Genomic DNA, 19,554 nt, shown 5'->3' on the forward strand with positions numbered 1-19,554 from the left:
TCTTTACAAATGTGGAAAATGAGGGAGCTGTATGCATTATTTCATGTAACTCTTGTTAAATGCCTTGGTTTACTTATGTGGTATATTTTGCTTGACTGCATATGAGTAACTCAAAAGAGGCTGTCAAGATGAGGAGCATGGAAGTGTCAAATATATCAAACCCCCGTAGACATGATGAGGACCCTCAAAATGGAGGAGTCTTTCTGTCTAGCCATCCTGGTAGTATTTATGCCTATCTGTAAATCTAAAGGGAATCTGAAATCCCAAAGGAATAATAAGACTGGCCAAAAGGAGAAATGCCAGACAGCAGTTGGTGTGCTGCCAGGAATGCAGATACTGACATGCATTTTTCCCAGTTACCTACATGCACCTGAGACAGATGTGCAATCTGTCCACCTTAGAGGAAAGGCACTCCCAGAGGATGATTCACATATAAGTAGTCTCCTAAAATGTAAGGAATTCTGAAAGGGCTCCACCCAGGCCTTCCACTCTTTCACAGAACTGCAGAGAAGCAGCATATTCAGCCCAAAAGATTAGGGAAGTGCAGCTGTACCTGCCACTGCATTTGCACAAGCTACACCTGGACTCACCTGCTTGAGTAAATGGGCACAGCTGCTGGAGCACAGAAGCCTTTGCTGCTCTGGTTTCATCACCACAGGGCTCTACACACTTCACTGTCACAACTAGACTTGGCAGAGATGGAGATCAGGGAAGATTGCATCCCTTCCAGAACAAGATTGAGCCATAGATAACATCTGAGCCCAGATACAGCACTGCTTTCATTCCCTGTGAAATACTCCAAATTCTTGGTAGAGGAGTGATGAATATGGTTCTGCTTTCCCAGTAATTTGCTGCTACATGGGCAAACAAAGTAAAGGTTTTAGCAAATGCCAAACCCAGCTGGACTCAACTTGTTGGTATGCTTGGGAGATGGGAATTTGCATCTCCAAAAGTCAGTCCTAGAATGGCAGGATTGTGCCAGTAACTCAGGGCAAGGTATGGGGACAAAAGGAGGTTAGTGGCCAGCCTGATCTGTGACCAGCTCTGATGAAAAAAAGCTGAGTACACAGACTGTGACAGGATTTAATTCTGCATGATTTCCAGCTCCTATTGGAAGATAATATACACCTCTTAATTTCCAAAATAATTTTTTCACAACACTACAAGGAAGAAGAGGGAGATAGTTTTTACTGTAACACCTGTATGGTATCACATGGCCTTGCTTCCTGTAATTTTTATATTTCCATCTGAAGTTTCCAGTTTTCCTGGACCAGAGATGACTATGCATTCATCCTACATTTCTTACGAAGGACAGCCTTCACAGTGACACAGTGCTGCAGACTTACAGTGGCCTCCCAGGCCACCTGCATCCAGCTGCACCTAGGGAATGACAGCTTTGCAGCACTCTGGTCCATGGCTATAGTAAATCTATTTTTAAGACACCTGACTATTTAATTAGAAGCCAAACTTTCCACTTGTCTATGAAAAACTGGTATCTCTGAAGACATTGAACACAAAGGAGGGATGTTTGATGGATGGAGGGAATTCCCTATATAGTTTCCATAGGAAACTATGGAAATTTAAAACTTCTCTGTGAGCTTGGAGGTGGAGAGGAACATATGCACCATGAAGAAGCATAAAGGAAGACTGGCATGTAAATGGGACAGGCTGTTGCTGAAGAAGCTGGCCTGTTGCAAGCCTGTGAAAAAGCCAGAAAAAACTCAGGGCATAAGACATACCCCTGACAACATGGTCTTACACACAGCTACCTACTTCATTTTTAGTTCTTCAGAAATGAGATTGTTTGGTAGTTATTGCCCATTCTATCTGTATGAAATATTCACTAAATAGAAAAGTTAGTGAACTATGGCTCAGGACAGCCAAGAAAGAACTGGTAGTTCATTAGTATTAAGCATGATTGCATGAACAGCTCTGGAATGGAAGCTGTATCAGGAAGGGAATGAAACAAAGTGGAATATAAACAAAAATATTGCAATGACCTAAACAGCAAGACAGAAAGGATGTGTTCCTTTAAAACGCTGAGGAAATCAGTTTCCTCCACTTTTTTCAATTCTTCAAAATTGAATCTAGCACTGAATTTTTTCTATTTAACAAAAGCATAGGGCATTGGTACCTCTTTAAGTGCAGAATTTGCAATGCCATCACCATAGCTGAAACACAACCTAAATGATAATTTAGTCCCTGTTACAGGTCTTTCATCTGCTCTTGAACCTCATCTGTTTTCAGGAGCAATCTGCTCATCTTTCACACCCCAAAATGTCAGAAATCAAAATGTTATTATTTTGTAAGAACAACTGAAAAGCAAAGTCTTGAACTTGATAAGAAAACTATAACTCTAATTTATGTTCACAATTCTGCCTTCCACAAAATGTAATTTAAAGACAGAATTTAAGACCTTTGTATTGGAAAAACTTCTTCCTCCAAGTAAATTTAGCTCACAGACCTTCTACTAAATTCTGCCACTAAAAATAAATTAGAAAAAAATAAAGGAACAATAGGAAGAATATATATCATCAACTTCAGAACTTTTCTACTGTTCATATATGAGAAATAGAGCTCTAAGGGCCACAGTGGGATAAATGTATTTATAGTTAATAATCATTAATGTGAAGGGCAAAGCATAGAATTGCAGCAAAACACTTGTTGAAAATTATATCAAAATATTTTGAGAGAGTTGAAATGGGGAATAAATTGCATAGTTATAGAAACAGTCATGGCTGCTCAGAAAAAAGAAGACAGTTAGAAACATTTTAAAAACCAGTGAGTGCAACTCTCACTCTTACCCAGAGACTCTCTCCTTGTTCTGACACCTGGGTTAGCTGGGCCAAAACTTTGTATTGGGATAGACAAGGCAAATAAGTCAGTGAAACAGAACATGGGGTTAAATCTTGAACAGGCATGTTAACACTTCCACCAGTTCTTTTAATTACAGAATTGCAGATTTTCACTTCTGTGATTTGTGATTCAACTTTAAAGCATAAATTTACATTCCACCATATGTATTTTGTTCTTCCACAATGAATCTACATGACATTTTATAGCTTTTCACTGTGCTATCAGTACACTCCCAGAAGAAATTTTTTTTTCAAGGACTGAAAAAAACCACAACTCTGCAAAATCAGCGTGCCAATGTACCCAGGCCTGGGCACTAGACAGGAACAGAGAATATGTACAAAATGACACAACCCCCTCTTTGAAATTGTATTTTGTACCTGAGGTAGCACTGCTGGTCCTTGTCCTGCCAACCTCTGCAAGGAGCTGACCTGAGGAACCTTAATGGGTGCTGCAGTGATAGTTCCCAAAGTCTGTTGGAAGAAAAACGTTTGAACACAGCTTAAAACAATTGCAAAGCTTTCCCAGACAGAATCTCTCCAAGCCAGCAGTTCCCTTCCAGCTCTTTTTCTCTTCCCAGCCTCCCTAGCTGAAGGCTCTCTAGGCACCAGGCTGTTTTCAAAAGAGATTTGAAATGCACCACAGCGATGTGCATCGGTACGATGATGTATTCCATGGTAGCCAAGGTCACAGAGAGATATTTGCCATGCCTCAGGAAATAGCAAATACTGAATTATTAAAATGGAAAGCTGCCTATAAATCTACTACAGTACACTGCCATAAAACATTCAGCTAAGATGATGCCCATTTGGGCCAACACAGCATCTATTACTATCTATGTTTATTTTTGTTACTCACCCTTTTCTTAGTTGTATACCAAATTTATTCAAAGCTTATTTATGACAGGATGGAATAAATGGAGAACCTATAAATTTATGATTGGGCCAAATATGTAAAGAAGACAGCTGAATTTCAATTCATAAAATCATGGAATGGCTTGGTTTGGAAGGGACTTTAAAAATCACCCAATTTCACCCCCCAACATGGACAGGGACATTTTCCACCAGACCAGGTTGTTCCAAGTCCCATCCAATATGGCCTTGGACATTTCCAGGAATGGGGAAGCCACAGCTTCTAACCAAAAGTTTGTACTTTGGTTTACTGGCCAATATTCTTAAGGCAAGGTTTTGTAACTTTCATCTAGCACTTTGTTATTCTGTTGGGACGACACAGCAATATAAGCAAGTGGATGATTGTCATTATAACAGCAAGAGACACTTAGTCATTGAACACAAAATCTTATCAGGCTGTTAGAAATAGCTAATATGGAGAAAAATATAGATTCAACTGAATTTCTCTAAATTTAGCTCTGCTCTAAACCAAGGTTTTGGATCACAGCCAGCAAGATAAAATATGCTATTATTACCCCAATCTGTTAATGAAATTTGTCAGTAGAAAAGAAACTATAACATAATCAGCTCAAGGAAAGTGAAACTGTGTCACATCCATGCTGATATGTTCTCGTTATACCTCGCCCACAGAGTGGCAAAACAGTCTATTTCATTCTGTCTCCAGTGTTTGATAAGAAATGACAAGTGTATTCAGGCAGAATATTCTGAATAAACTTCTCCTACAGCGTTTATATTTTTACCTCTGCTACTCCTGTCAGAGACATTTGGGGGTGTGATGTTGCATATTCAACAAAGATTAACATTTGAAGAAGATTTGCCTGAGTAAAACAACAAGGAGAGCTGAACAGTTATAACCATGCAACACAATTTTTCTTGAGTACTCATGGATTACCAGTACCCTGGATTACCCATGAAAAAAATGTACTCCATTCAAATCCTGTCTCAAGCTAAGAGAAGAGGGAAAAGGGGCAGAGAGGACAGCATTTCCATCTATGGATGATAAAACAAGTTACACTTCCTTTAAAATAAAGGTTCTGGCAGCAGGGTGATGAACAGAAGGGGTATTTCTGCCAGTTTCCTTATAGGGTGATACATGGACTAAAAACAATGGGAAGGATCTGACTGAACAACTTCATTGCCCTGTATACCCTATCACTGCCTCACACATCAGCAAGAATAACATGATGAGCTACTGCAGTCTGGGAGAAGGAGAAACTGAGATGCTACCTTCTGCTATGGGCATTTATTAGACTTATCACAACTTCCTGCTTAATATTATCATGAACTGTAATCAATTCAGTCAAGATTCAGATTTTTTAGGGTAAATATTGAAATTCATTGAAGTGAACTTTCCAACTCATGCTACAGAAAACTTATCACAAGTGGGATCTATATTTTCCTACTGTCCCAAATGGGACTTCTTTCACCACACAGTGAAGTCCAAGGTTTACTAGGAAATATCGAGAGCACCACCACTTCTCCTGGGCTGTACAGATACCCTCTACAGAAAGTAAAAAACAAAAAGTTCTTCCTTCTGGAAAGTTGTGCCTTAAAGGCTGCTGCCTCTGACCTTGGAAGCACACATTCTAATATTCCTCTTCCTACAGATACACAAGGATTTGCAAAGATTTTCAAGCTGGACAACAAAATACATGGTTGGCATGGTAGTGTTCGGTCAAAGGTTGGACTTGATGATCTTGGATGTCTTTTCCAATCTTAATGACTTTGTGATATCATTAAAATACCAAGTGCTGACACTGAATGAAATTTGGAATTGATTATAAATATAAGAATCAAATTACTGAGATGTTAAGTAAGATAGAGTTATCAGTTGTTAAGATAAAGAAAAAAATCCGTGTCTGAGCAACAAAGCTCTTCTCTTGTATTACTTCAAATATCTCCAGGGAATAAAAAAACAACCAAGCAACTAGAACAGAATGACTCTGTCCTGTGAGGAAGGAGCTCATGTCAGCCCCTGGGTACACTGCTGGGCCAGCTCTGGTTCAGGTTTCAAAATAGAGAATGACTGAGACAAAAGAAATGGGAATGAGAGAACAAACCAGAAGCACCACAAAATTACTCTGCACTGTTCCCTCAGCTTCACTTGAAGGCAAAGTCAGGATGAAACATCTGTGGGTAGTAGGGAAATTAACTGCCATCAGTTATGTCACCTGCACTTTCAAAAATTTAATCAATTTACTTTCCTGAAGTAGCAATTCTGCAGCAAACACAAAAGTACAAAACCAAATAATGGCACTCTTAAGTTATAAAACTTTCAGTGACAAAAATGCTGCCTTCTGTTTACAAATGGTTTTATAGTAAGGATCTGTTAATTAATATTCAAGGAAACAATCTCAGTATAGAAATCATATGGCCAAGGAAAAATATCAAGAAAAAGAACTTCAATATGATGTTAATATTAGCACTACAGTATGTTCAGACAGAGAGACATCTAAGATTCTACTTTATTTTTCACTATTTACATTGTTTTGTTACAAATTCTCACCTTGGGCAATAAATAGCTCAAGCTATTCAAGAATTCAATGACCTCTGTACTTTTCCTGTAACACATTTCATCTGTTATGTCTGGGTACTTTGCCTAGGTCAGTATTATTGTCTCCACTTAGTGAAAAAAATCTAGATTTAGAGGTAAAATGATAATAGTCAGGGCTAGACTGTTGTGCAGGTGGAAATGCAAGCTAGATTTCCAGCGTCTTATCCATGTGACTGATTAAACTCGTCTCATCCATGCATGGAGAGCTCCAGCCAAATGGCCAAATTTTTAGGCAGACCAGGATGTCTCCATGACAATGAGTGAAAGAAGTGAACTATGAAACAGGGAATTTCAGTGTGGTCTCTGCAATGAAAGAAGTGCAGGTGCCAGAATGGGTGGTTGGGCAGTTTGGCTCTGGGTACGATTTACACTGCTTTGTTCTTGTTTAAGATCTACATGAACAAGAAGATAAAACCACTTATGGGGGAAATAAGAACATAAGTGTCCTTATCTGATACCCTTGGCCATGCAATAAGAACTGGACAGATTTCCCATGGCTCAGGCTATGACACATCAAATCCTGCTCACACTCCCCTCCATACATCAGCTCAAGTTGGGCCCTCTGCTCAAGCGTGTGGGCTCCAGGAGGTGACTAATCAAGATACCTCCCCAACAAATAGAAAAATATTTTTGTTCTTCCTGTTAGCAAAGCCATCTGTTTTCATGCCCTGACACATGCCATGGTGAACCTGGTGGATCAAAGACTTGCCACTCAATAATTCCACACTATCATTTTTATCCATGGGGCCGTTTTTCTTTTCTCCTTCTTTTCCAGTTTATCTAAAGTGCAAGCTGGTGCACATTCTCATAAACCTCTAATTAGCCAGCTGAAAAGACATTTTTCTGGCAATGGTTGACCTTTAAGCATTTTGTATGAATTTATTGATACAAGCAGAAACAGTAATTTAAAAGATTATTTTATGAGTGCTGAATAGCAGCACTTTTGTAAAGATAAATGAGTTTCTTTTTTCTACATTTACAGCTCTAAGCATTTTTATGAAAAGGTCCATAAAAGTCAAAGATATTTCTGAATCTCTCTTCTGTCTAAAGCTACTTGGGCTTTTCTGGTGACCCCCTTCACATCTACAATGTGAAGGGATGGGGGAAAGTGAATAGCCAAGTTCCAGTTATCTTCAGGTTTAACTGTATGCATTTAAACCAGACTAACTACTTTATACATTTGTGTTTCTTTCAAATAAGAAGAAATTCATCAGGTGTATTTCCTACTGTCTAATTTACATCCAGAAGCATTTTGGGAGCTCATGATCTTTTGCTAACTCTTACCTCAAGCTCCAGCCCTGGACTAGAACAGAAAGCTCAACCACTCCATCCCTCAGAGCAGGAATTACTGGATAATGAACACATGTGGCTGGGACACATGCCACAGGCAGACAGGGATCTGGCGTGTCAGGTACATGGTTTTGGTTGAGCAATCCACAGATGTTCTCAGACAGGAATGAAGCAGTCCCACTGTGGAGGGGACCTGCAATCTCCATTGGGTAAATGTCATCCAGCAGCATGTGTTCCAAAGGGTCACACTTCAAATTGCAAAAACAGGTGAAGGAATCCAAATGAAATCATCCTTTTCACTGGTCAATTTATTCACTAAGAAAATAGTAATAAATTAAAGTAGGAAAACCAACTCAAGCCCCCAAACAAGAGGACACAGCTGTATTAAAAAAAAAAGAAAAAAAAAAAAAAAGTTCCTCCCATTCAGTCAAAAGAAAATGAAAAATTTAAGAGATATTGCTAAATGCAGTTAAAAAAGAAGATCACTTCTCCTCATAATTTCTATTAAAGCCTTGCATTGTAACTACAGGAGTAACCAACAGGAGCTGGATTCAATGATCCTTGTGGGTCCCTTCCAACTCACCATATTGTGTAAACCTCCTATGATTCTCCAGCAATAAATCAACACTATCCCAGGATAAAGGCTTTCAAAGACAACTGAGGGGTAGCAGTGTGGGGAGAATAGCAAATGGAAGACATAAAAAGTGAAACAAAGAAGTATGGCATGGACGGAGAATAAGACTTCAAAGGATGAAGTCTAGAGATGGTCAGAGGATAAAAGGGTGCTGTGTCAGAAACAAAGATGAGACCTACATTATCACTGATCAGACTAAGGGCCATACATTCAATTTCCAGCTATTATGTTGTGACTTATTTAGTCAACGCCTGAGTTCTCAAATCTAGGACTATTTGTGATTTAAGCAAGCTTCTGCCCTTTCAGTCTTGAATGAATACACACACACACACATATATACATATGTATGTATCTAGATATTGTATCTCTATTGAAAAATAATTGCATTTTATTCAGTTTGGGTACATACACTTGTCAAACCATTGCTATGTTTGCTTTGAATTATAAATTGCTCCTTCAGATGTACTAACAAATGCTTAAGGACTCATTGCTATAATTAATTATCTGTACAAACTCATAGGAGATTGTGTCCATGAGCAGTTTAAGATTAGATCACAGATGTAAAGCTGTTAGGGGACGCAACTGTTCTCCCATTCCAGAATTACACCAGGATAAGTAAAATCACTCCAGTTAATCACTGAAGATAATCAGACTCAGCCAGTAGCAGAAGGTTAAAGAGACACACAGTTCTACAGCATGTTACCAAAATAAGAGTTTAACTCAGGGACATATGGGTTTGTTGTATCTCAGCTGTAACAGTTCATTTATTTGAGCTCAACTGACACTGCATTGCCAGATTATTTGCAAATTATTTTATACCAACATCAACACTGCAGCAAAAATGTGTTCCCACAATGAATTATGGAAATACTAATCTTCTTCTTTTTAAAGAATATTTGCATCTTTTTAGGATATAGGTCTTCTTCATGTTGAACCTAAGCTATTAAAAAAAATGTTTTTGTCTGTTATGTGTTCGATATTGGCAACAACAGTTTTACAGAATGGATTTTTAATGTGGTAGATTGCTATGGCAACAGCAAAGACGAAAATTCTTAACCTGAATGGATCATTCTTAACCTGAATGGATCATCGCTGAAGTAATTGCAGGGGTTTTTGACCCATTCTACATCCATTTTACAACTTGAATGCTGCATTCAACCTTGAGCTTGCTTTATATAAATGCCAAGCACTATATGCAGCCTCCAAGTTGATTTGGCCTAAAACTTTCTGCCCCTTCCCCCACAAATCCCAGACAATTGCTGTCCTCTAGCTTGCTTAAACATCTGAATACTATCATTTTTCCATAAAGTCCACCAATAAAAACACCAGGCCTTCAGACATAACGTTGAGACTCCTCTAAGACATGTTCACATGTATATTGTTTCTTTTTTTTTTTCCTTCTAGACTTGCACAAAAATCAGTAGAAATCATTCTTAATTTTCAAAACTATGGTGAAATCACTGCATGGTATTTCCAATAAACTGATAGAATAAGATATCGATTTCACATTTGATTGTATTCTAAAGAGGCTATTATTTCAGACACATATTTTGTGTAAACAGTAATTAAATTGGAATTTCATAGAAATATAAAAGTTTATTTTACTGGTTTTAAAAGTGTTTGTTCTCTCCAGTTACTCTCCCTTTACTCAGAATTCATTAATCATGTTTTCATATGCATTTTATGATTGTTATGAAGCAGACAATTGGAAATATATGTCCTGTTGCTTTTTATAAATGTCAATATTTTTGAAACCACACTTCTTTTGGGCACCAAAAATACAATTTTACACAATTCTTCTTAAAGCAAATTAAAAATGACTTGGACTTTTGTCCTGGAATGGCTCTTTCTGCATGGGGGTAGCCATAAGCAGTAGGAGGCAAAGTACCACCTTAAATTCTACACCTGCTTTGAAAACCAAATTCTTAGTTGCTGCTGAGGTTTCTGTACTCATCCGTTTCATCACCATTCATCTGCAAGAAAGCCCAAGGTGGTATCACAGCTCATGCAGGTATCAGAAGAGAATATGCAGAGATGAAGCAAACAATGTTCTGCTTTTCCTGTGGCTCTCAGACTTTTCAGAACATCACCCAATTTATCTCTGCTTTTACCATAGGATTTTCAGACCACTATCTCCACTTCTTACCACTTGCACATTGCCATCTGACTGCACTGAAAAACACAGACTCTGAACACTGTAGGTATGTATTCTGGTAAAGGGAAAACACAATGAATACAGTCCACATTTTTCACCATTTCAGTAATCCCACTGATGACTTACACAAGTTGTGCCAAATACCTATGTCTAAACACAATTTACACCATATTATTTACTGGTCAGCAGGTTTTTTAATGCACCATTTTTAAAATCAAAATAATTATAAATTATTTCTACATATATTATAAAAATAAATTTATATATATATATAATTATTTTTATTAGTATTTTTGCTGCAGGCATTAGATCACACTCTGAATTTCTGAATCCAAAGAAAATTAAAAAGCAAAAGAAAGTTTGGGTGTGCCAAATGCATTAGCAACATACCTGTTCTGTGATTTTTAGCATTATTCAGAAACCATATTTACTAATTAAGTCTCCACCTCCTGCACAAATGAGCATAAAGTCAATGAGTTGCAGCAAGACTCAGCAGCTGTGATCACACCTATAGTCTCTTGCTCAGATGATTCATAAAAGGTTTGCTGTTTAATTACTCAACTGTTCCAGGTTGATATGGTTTTTAATGACTGTTTTCAAATTACTTAGTCTGTGTTCACAGTTTGCAGAAATATTCCTGAGTAAAGGGAAAAATGCATGAACAGTGTCACACAAAGCAGTTTCACACCTCTCCCTCAAGTGACCTCAGGCAGGAGTGAAAATCTTCAACAGACCTGGTTAGCAGCTACTAAAGCACCACTGTCCTACCACAGCTGCAGGACATGAAGATTACTGTATGAAAAGGGAAAGCAAGGAGATGAAAAATAAAGGAGAAAATTACCTTAGTGATTTAGGAATCCTCACCTATCAGAATGGTCCATGCAGCCTACTAGCAGCTACTGAAAAATTAGAATTCCATGTAATTCCACCTGAGCACCCACTGGGCTCAGAGCTGCTTTTGTACTCTTTGCTCTGAGTGTTATGTGTTCTTCTGTCACTCAGAAGAACTGAAAAATATGAGGGAAGTGACAACCTGAGGCAATAAAATTGCTTGCTGACAGACAGTACCTTTTGTCAGGCCTGAGCTAAGCTAATCTAATTTGCTAAGCAGAAGAAAGTTGAATTTGCTTAAGAAAATATCCAACAAGCAACAGAATAAAGACAAGGGGAAAAGCAATGTTTCTTAGCTAAGGTGGCAGAGGAAAGGAGCGGGGGGCAAGCAGAAGACAAAACCCACAAAGAAAATGAGATGATAATACCAACCCTTTTTGACAAAAGAAGTTATTATATCAGCTCAGCCATAATAACTGGATGTTGGTACCAAAATTTACTTCCTTGAGAACAGAACTTGGGAAAGTACAATAAAATTTTGCCTGAATTCCATATAAAGTGTATATAAATATGTCTGATTTTAAAATTATCCAGTTAATAGCTTGTTAGGATAAAAGAAAGGAAGCAGCAACTTTCTCAGCAGATGTTAACCTGCTTGTGCAGGACATCCCATAAGCATGCATTATATATTTTTTAGTATATAATAATGTAAAATAGTATATAATAATATATAATAATGCTGCTCAGCAACATTGAGCTACTTATCCCTCAGCAAAACCCAATGGAAAATATTGCTTTAACACAATATGGTGGAATTACCATTGCAATTTAATTCCTAACTTTGGTATTCCATAGTGCTAGGACTGCAGCCGTGAAAAATCATTGTAGATGCTATGTAGGTGCTGTCTTCTAGTAAAAGAAAATAGCCATATTTAGTTTTGGAGGGTGATAAACTCTGTAGTATTCACTTACAGATGTAATTGGTTCTTTGATCATCCAAATAAAAAGGCTGTTCTTTTATGTTCAGATAGTAAAAGGATTTGGTAAATTTATGCTTATATAAATACATCCATATATATATACAGTATATTTATATATGTGTATATATGTGACTACATAAGCATACATTTCATAACACAATATATTACACATAATACTTTTCCAGAATTATAATATACCAAAGTGAGCACCAGTTCTTCCCTTCAATGATAGAGTCAGGAAATTTTAGAACTAGTAAGTAGAAAATCTCCGTTACTTCCTGAGATGCTGCATTGATGTGTTTTGCTGCACTACTACATGTGTTTGTAGTTTGCTCTGAAAGAGGAGACTTGCTTTATTCCTACTGAGTTTCACCTCCCTGAGCCCCATTCTGGAGACCAATCTGTGGTTAACCAGTTTCATTCAAAACATATTCCACGAAAGCTGTGCTTTCTTCTCCTTCCCATCTCTTCCTTCAACCAGTTTCTTGGGGCCCCAACCACCTACTCCAGAGTAGGAAGATTTCAGATCCTACACTGCCACATGGCTCTGTGAATCATTTAACTATCAGAACATACTGGGACAAAGACTCTTCTTCCAAGCTTCTCTGCTAAATTAGTGATAGAAGAAAGGATGTGATTTTGTAGCCCAGTGGCTTAGAGAACACTTGGGGGAAAAGAGAACCAACAATTCCAATCAATGCTCTGCACCTTGCTGTTCATCCTTGTTAACATGACAGCACTTCCTACAATGCCCCAGTGCAAGCATTTCTTTGGAATGACTGGTAGAAATAGAGGTATCCCCAGATTTCACCTGGGCCCAGGCCCGAATTCTACTGAGCATTCAGAGCAGAGATTTGAGCTCCAGGCAGCCAGATGCACTTCAGCACTAAAGTTCTTCAAAGGTCTTAGTTTAAATCTCTTTTGCTAGAAATTAAAGATAGAGGAAATATGTCGTGTTTTGAGCTTGCCTACTGTGTAAATCAGACAGTACAATAATGAAGTCTTCATGGAGGCAGAGCCATGGACCTTTATGAGTCTTAGCCCAATGAAAGGCTGTGTGTGTATCCGTAAGGATACCATTGAAGAGATCAGGACTTCAACCACATCATTCCCAGAGATAAAATGGAGGATTTTTTAAAAATTTTTTTAATTGGACAATCATGAAATCATAGAACGGTTTGTATTGGAAGGGACTTTATTTAGCATCTCATTCCACTCCCTGCCATGGGCAGGGACACCTTCCACTAGATCACATTGCTCCAAGCCCCATCCAGCCTGGCTTTGGACACTTCTGGGGACGGGGCATCCACAGCTTCTCTGGGCAACATAGGCCAGTGCCCCACCACCCACACAGGGAAGAATTTCTTCCTGATAACCCATCCAACTCTGCCCTCTGTCAGTTTGAAGCCACTCTCCCTTGTCTAGTCCCTATATGACCTTGGAAAAAGCTTCACTTCATCTTTCTTAAACAGATATCCTAAATCCAAAATAATTGCCAGGAAGCTACAAAGAGTCACTTACAGCATGAAATGGCTAATAATTTTTTAGACTGAGTGGCTCTTACTCAAACAGGGTTATTTATACCATGCCATTGGTTGCAAAAGCTGAATGTTGGTAAGGGAAGCTACTCAGTTATCTTCTGCATGCAGATATGAAATTTCTGTACACTCTACACCCTCATACTGCAAATTGAAAAAATGTAAAAATTAGGATGAACATGTCAAAAAGCTTGTGGGTTTTTCTTTTTATTAAACATCCCTTTTCAAAAAAAATGTAATAGTAATAATAATAACAACAACAAAAATCACTAATAGCTTGTCCAGCCTATTGTACTGTCTTTAGGAAAATAGGAAAGACATGCTAGTTATGTATCTTGTAGATTAATTATTCCGGTTCAAATAAAGCTTCTCTAGACCTGACTTCAATGGAGATATTCCAAACTCACACATTTGACAATGCTCATAGAATTTGCTGAGAAATACTTTGTTATTAAGACTTATAAACTTTAACCTACTGAAGTGTAAACACATCATAATACACCAAGATATAAATTAATTCTGGTTCTATGTAATAACTTCTAAATTCAAAACTAATTTCTGGATTCAGGCTAGAAGAATGAGTTAGAGCTCATATTCCTCAAAACTTGACAATTCTGAGCCATCATAGTGATGGTTCAAATCCACTTACTCTGGCTTTGAAACCCACTTAAAAAACAGATATAGCAGAAACCTGAAGCTTTTTATCTTCTCATAGTTATTAGAGAGGTTGGACTGTCCTTTCCTAGCAATAATAACAAATGCAATATGTAATTTCCCATATTACAGGAAAGGTTAACAATTACATGTCAACAGAATATAGATGATTGGCTTGTATTTTGAAAAGACAAGTGTGAGAGAAAATGAATATTTAGAGTTTCACTCTAAAGAAAATGTGACATCAGCAAATTGGGTTGTGGGGTTTCATTAGAGCAAATGCAAACTAATTACCATATACAGTCTTCTAAAATCATAGTATCTATGTAGTATCCTTGCCAAATTTCTACACTATTCCTATTACTACTCCACTACAGTATCTTTCTCTAAAAAATATCTTAGTGTACAATGATATTATTCAAAGAAAAATTAATATTATATTGAATTAAACAATGCTGACTTGTGGGTTAATTTCATATCCAGAAGGATAGTAAACTGTGGGGGTTGGAGGCACAGTAAATACTCCTTTATCTGTGCTGATAGGCTCTGACACCCAAGAGAACACTGAATTTAACTTAAAGCCATGGAGAAAGCTTCTAGAACTAAGTAGAGAAGCTGAGAATGTGAGTCAGACAGAATTGTATTAAATCATGGGGGGAAAAAGTTAGACTTTGGAGTTTTAGTTAATACGTGAGATACAAGATGGAGGATGGGGCATTGCATCTTTCTCTTTCTTGTTCCTCTTCCTTCTTAATTTTCTTCTTCTAAGGGTTTTTGGGTAATAATGAGTGATTGGATGAAAGAATCCGCATTGCAGCACACAGGGTCACTAAAGAAAAACCATTGGGTCACAAAAGAAAATAAGTTACTTGGCATTTGATTATTGGGTAAATGGACACATAAAAGGCCTTGGAGAGATTCTTCCTCTCTCCATTTTGCACCTTGCTTCCCTAATGTATGTGGCTACATGTACTGTGTAAATATGTAATGTAGATAAGAAAGAATAAACAACTGAGCCCAAATATGAGAAAACAAGTCTCTCCCTGATCAATCTCAGTCCTGGGGAAAAGAACCCAGCCACCAATGTCTTGACATTTTGTCGCCCAATGTGTGGCACTCAGGACCAAGAGCCCTTTGGGAGAAGGCAGCTCAAAGCTGGAAAATTCCATGGGGAAGAATTCCGCCGTCTCTGTGAGCTGGTGAGAGTGGAAAAAGCAAACCTGTGGGCTCTGGGATGGACCACAGACAGAGGACCAAGGCACAGACTGAACCAGAGGGAACTTAGAAAATGTTAACTTAATTTCCAAACCAGAGACAGAAGTTTTGACTCTCTTAGAAGCAATGATAAGAGAGCATCCAATCCATGTCTCTATTGATGAGCTTAATAGCATCTTATCTTGGATTCAAGCAGAATTTCCTGGCATGGATCCACAGAAATTTTTACCCCGAGCCTGTGGGAAACTGTAAATACATGCATTTATGAAAAAAACACTCTTAAGAACCAGGCAGCAGCGAAACTCCTGCTGGTTTCTAGGGTGATTTATGGAAATTTCCACCAAGTGGAACTCCAGTACCCAGGCAAGGGACTACACAGAGACAAACACAGGGCGAGACACCCTGCCGACACACCCTGAGGTTGCGGGGTCTGCCCTTCCTCCTGCAGAAGCGGGGATGCTCCAGTCCCGGAATACAGCGCTGCGAGCGTTTCTTTCACAGGATCAAATCCCGGCGGTAAAAGCCAGAAAAAGACATTTTATCCTTCACAAACCCGGCGGGAGGGGCTCCACTGCCACCGGCAGTCACGAAAGCCGGGAGTGGGACTGTGGAAAACATCTGCCAACTCGGAGAGGGCGCGGAGTCTTCCCAGACAGCCGCGGACCTTTTACAAGTAGCGAATTCCTCACAAACCTCTAAAACCTCCCCTCCAGCAGCTGGAGCGGGGCAGCCTCAGGAAAAGCCATTGCCACAGCCATGGGAGGCAGAAGAGGGAGGGGGAAACCCCCTGGCCGGGGGGTGGCGGCCCAGCCCGCCGGGGACAGCACGGGACGGGCCCGCCCTGCAGCGACACCGGACCCTGACAGGCACGGCTGCTCCCGTGCCCCGTCTGCCCGGGGTTTCCTTAGAGCCACAGCCAAAATGACATCAGCAGGGATGCTGCCACTGTCAGAAGCCTTGGCGCCGCCTGTGCCGCCTCCTCCTGGCCAGCCCTCAGCAGAGGAATATCCTATGCCCCTTCCAGCCTCTGCACTGCCTCAGCACTGCCCATTGATGATGGCGGGATTGACCAGCCCCTTCCCATTCTCGAATATTACATCAAAAGCAGGCGTGGTTCTTTTCTTCCATGCCCAACCCCCTGCGGGGGGGGACAGACAGGTGGACAGGCGGAGCCGTCGGCAGCGACAGCGGCTTCAGCAGCTCTGCTGCGAACATCTGCATGGTTACCACGGCAACCGCAGCCAGAACACAGAGCTGCCACAGCGGAGTCAGCAGCAGCAGCAGCAGCCGCGACACAGCCGAGCCAGCGCTTCACGGAGCCCACAGAGCCGAGGCCAAGCGTCCCCCGATGCAGGGGGGCCACAGCCGCCGCACCAGCCCAGCAACAGCAACTTGGAAAATCAGCAGCCGCCTTCATACCACAAGCAGCTATGCTAACAGCAGCAGAGGTTCAAAGTGCTTTCAAGCACAGCCTGCCAAGCCAAGCAGCGGCACAAACCCTTCAAACCACACACCCAACACCCTGCCCCACAGCAAACACGGGCCCAGGACAATGGGACATGTCAACATAGACTTCAGCATCCCTGAGGCTGCTCCAACTGAGCAACCAAGACACAGAAACCAAAGACCAAAATGGAAAAAGCTCACAGGCAGGTGATACAAGTTTATAATTAAAAAATACAAACACTAAGGACGTTATGAAAATCTTAGCAGGTCAAGGCTTTTCTGTAAGTATACCCCTATTCCCATAAGCTACAGCAAACCTCTGGGGAATGGCAAGCAGCATCCAAGGCTTGGCACAACTTCCCCAAAGTGCCTGGTTGGCTCCCTCAGTCACAGGACAAGTAATCAACTCGTTCTCTCGTCCGTCCATCACCCCGTCGGTCACATTTCCAAGAGAGTTCCTTCGAGATCTCTTTTTACAGTTACGGGACTGTGCACGGGACTTCCTTCCACAGAACACAGGATTCCCTCAGACGTCTTTTGTGAGATCTGATGGTAACGTGACCACTGTAAATAGTCCCTATACCCCTCGAAACAGCACCATCTTGTGGTCAACAAGACATCAAACCTCCCACTGGCGTGCCACCTGTGGTGAACCCTTGTACTGCACCCTCAACGCCTTTTAATACTGGACCACAAATGATGCTTTCCCTTCCTTATAGAAGAGGGGGTGAGTTCCACGGGATGGACACAGCTTTCAGGTAAGAAGGAGGAGCATTCTTTCCAGATGCAAGGAATTCTCTGGTAGCATGTTTTTCAGGACATGTTGTAAAATATGAATCCAATTTGACAAACTGCACAGATACCAGAAAAAAAAAAAGCACTCGAGAATTTTGACATGGCAGAAACAGAAATCATGGCACTGCCAGTGAGATATGGCAGACAAAATGCAAATCCTAGTTGGGAGCCTTTGACTCATGATGTCATCAAGGACTTGATGGAAGCCATAGAAGACAACAGGTTAGGCTCTCCATACTTTAAACAATTATAGAGAGGCACATATAACAACATGGTGAATCTGCAAAACCACTCCTGATTCGACCTAGAATGGAAGTGCATAATCAACACCTTGCCTGATCCACAGCCAACCTTGCCTCAAATGATAGAAGCCTGTAGCAAGGTAGGCACACCTCAGCACATCGCAGACATCCAATCAGATGTCTTGGGAGACAGATTTGGAAAACTCCTCAAAGCACAAGATAAGAGACTTGAAAGAACTCTTGCAGCACTCAGTGTGACTTCTCAACAAGGCAATTCAGGAGTCAGGTAACAGAATTATCCAAGTAGCCATGCTTCAAATGTAGGAAGCATGGACACACAAAAAAGAATTGCCCAGAGTCATCAGGAAACGCGAAAGCACCAGGCCTTTGCCCAAGATGCAGAAGAGGAAGACATTATGCAAATCAATATCACTTCAAAACAGACGTGGATGGAAGACCTCTACCCCTTCCAGGAAACACAAAGAACATGGAGTGCCAACAAGACACAAGTGATTGTGGTGACTCAAGAGTCTGGAACCCCCCCAAGGGAACACAATCTGCAAGGAACCCCAATCAGACTCCATCCACAGGACCATCTGCAACTTCCCAAGTGACCCAGAACAGCAACCCCCAGGAGCGCAATGAGAATTGGCAGCTTTCAAATTAACATACTTCATGAATGAGAGTCGTGCAGTGATTCCCACAGCGGTCACTGGAACATCATGGAAGAGGCAAGAATTTTTAATTATAGGCAAGGACAGAAACGGTACTCTAGGGGTCACTGTCTATCCATCAGTCATCTCAGCAAACCATAATGGGGTGTTGACAGCCCAGCCCTTGCGTCCTCCATTGATGGTTCCACAGAACAGTCCAATGTCCAAGGCCATTGCTTTGCCATTTAATGCAGTACAGCAAGTCATGCCAATGGTGAGTCAACAAACTTCACCCAGCAATGATGACATGAACATTCATGTCTTCTAGATAAAGCAAATAGGTTGTGATTGGCCCCAAATTACCTGTGACTTGACATGTGGTGACAAAACAATCACAATTACAGGCATGTTGGACACCGGCGTGGATGTCATGGTCATTTCTTATGTCTTTTGGCCCAGAGAATGGAACTTGGTAATACCTCTGAACTCCCTCAGGGATCAGAGGAAGCACATTATGCATGCAGAGCAAATGTACAATTGTTGTTTCAGAGCCAGAAGGAGAGACAGCAATCATTTGTCCCTTCATTGTGTACAAATCCATCACAGTTTGGGGAAGAGACATCCTGTCACAATGGGGCACAAAAATAGAAGTGGATTTTTGATGGGAGTCACTGCAACACTCACCACCCTGAAATTGACTTGGAAGACAGATAAACCTGTCTGGGTGGGCCAGTAGCCCCTGACAGAGTAAATTGAGTGCTTTCAAGAAATTAGTGAAGGAACAATTGCAGAAAGGTCGCATC

The 19,554-nt window shown here is 40.3% G+C and overlaps 1 protein-coding gene across 2 annotated transcripts in view; it reads right to left on the reverse strand.

Annotated features, from left to right (window-relative positions):
- The window catches only part of PHF21B (PHD finger protein 21B), a 175,977-nt gene that overhangs the window by 40,456 nt on the left and 115,967 nt on the right, over positions 1 to 19,554 (reverse strand). For both annotated transcript variants that reach the window (XM_088055481.1, XM_088055482.1), the window contains one exon: positions 3,234 to 3,326. In XM_088055481.1, coding sequence (XP_087911607.1) covers positions 3,234 to 3,326 — 93 coding nt within the window. The remainder of the gene's footprint in view (positions 1 to 3,233; positions 3,327 to 19,554) is intronic.

The sequence above is a fragment of the Pseudopodoces humilis genome, chromosome 5, assembly GCF_049639895.1.
Source record: "Pseudopodoces humilis isolate 2021_Gansu_Grassland_sample_001 chromosome 5, ASM4963989v1, whole genome shotgun sequence".
NCBI lineage: Eukaryota > Metazoa > Chordata > Aves > Passeriformes > Paridae > Pseudopodoces > Pseudopodoces humilis.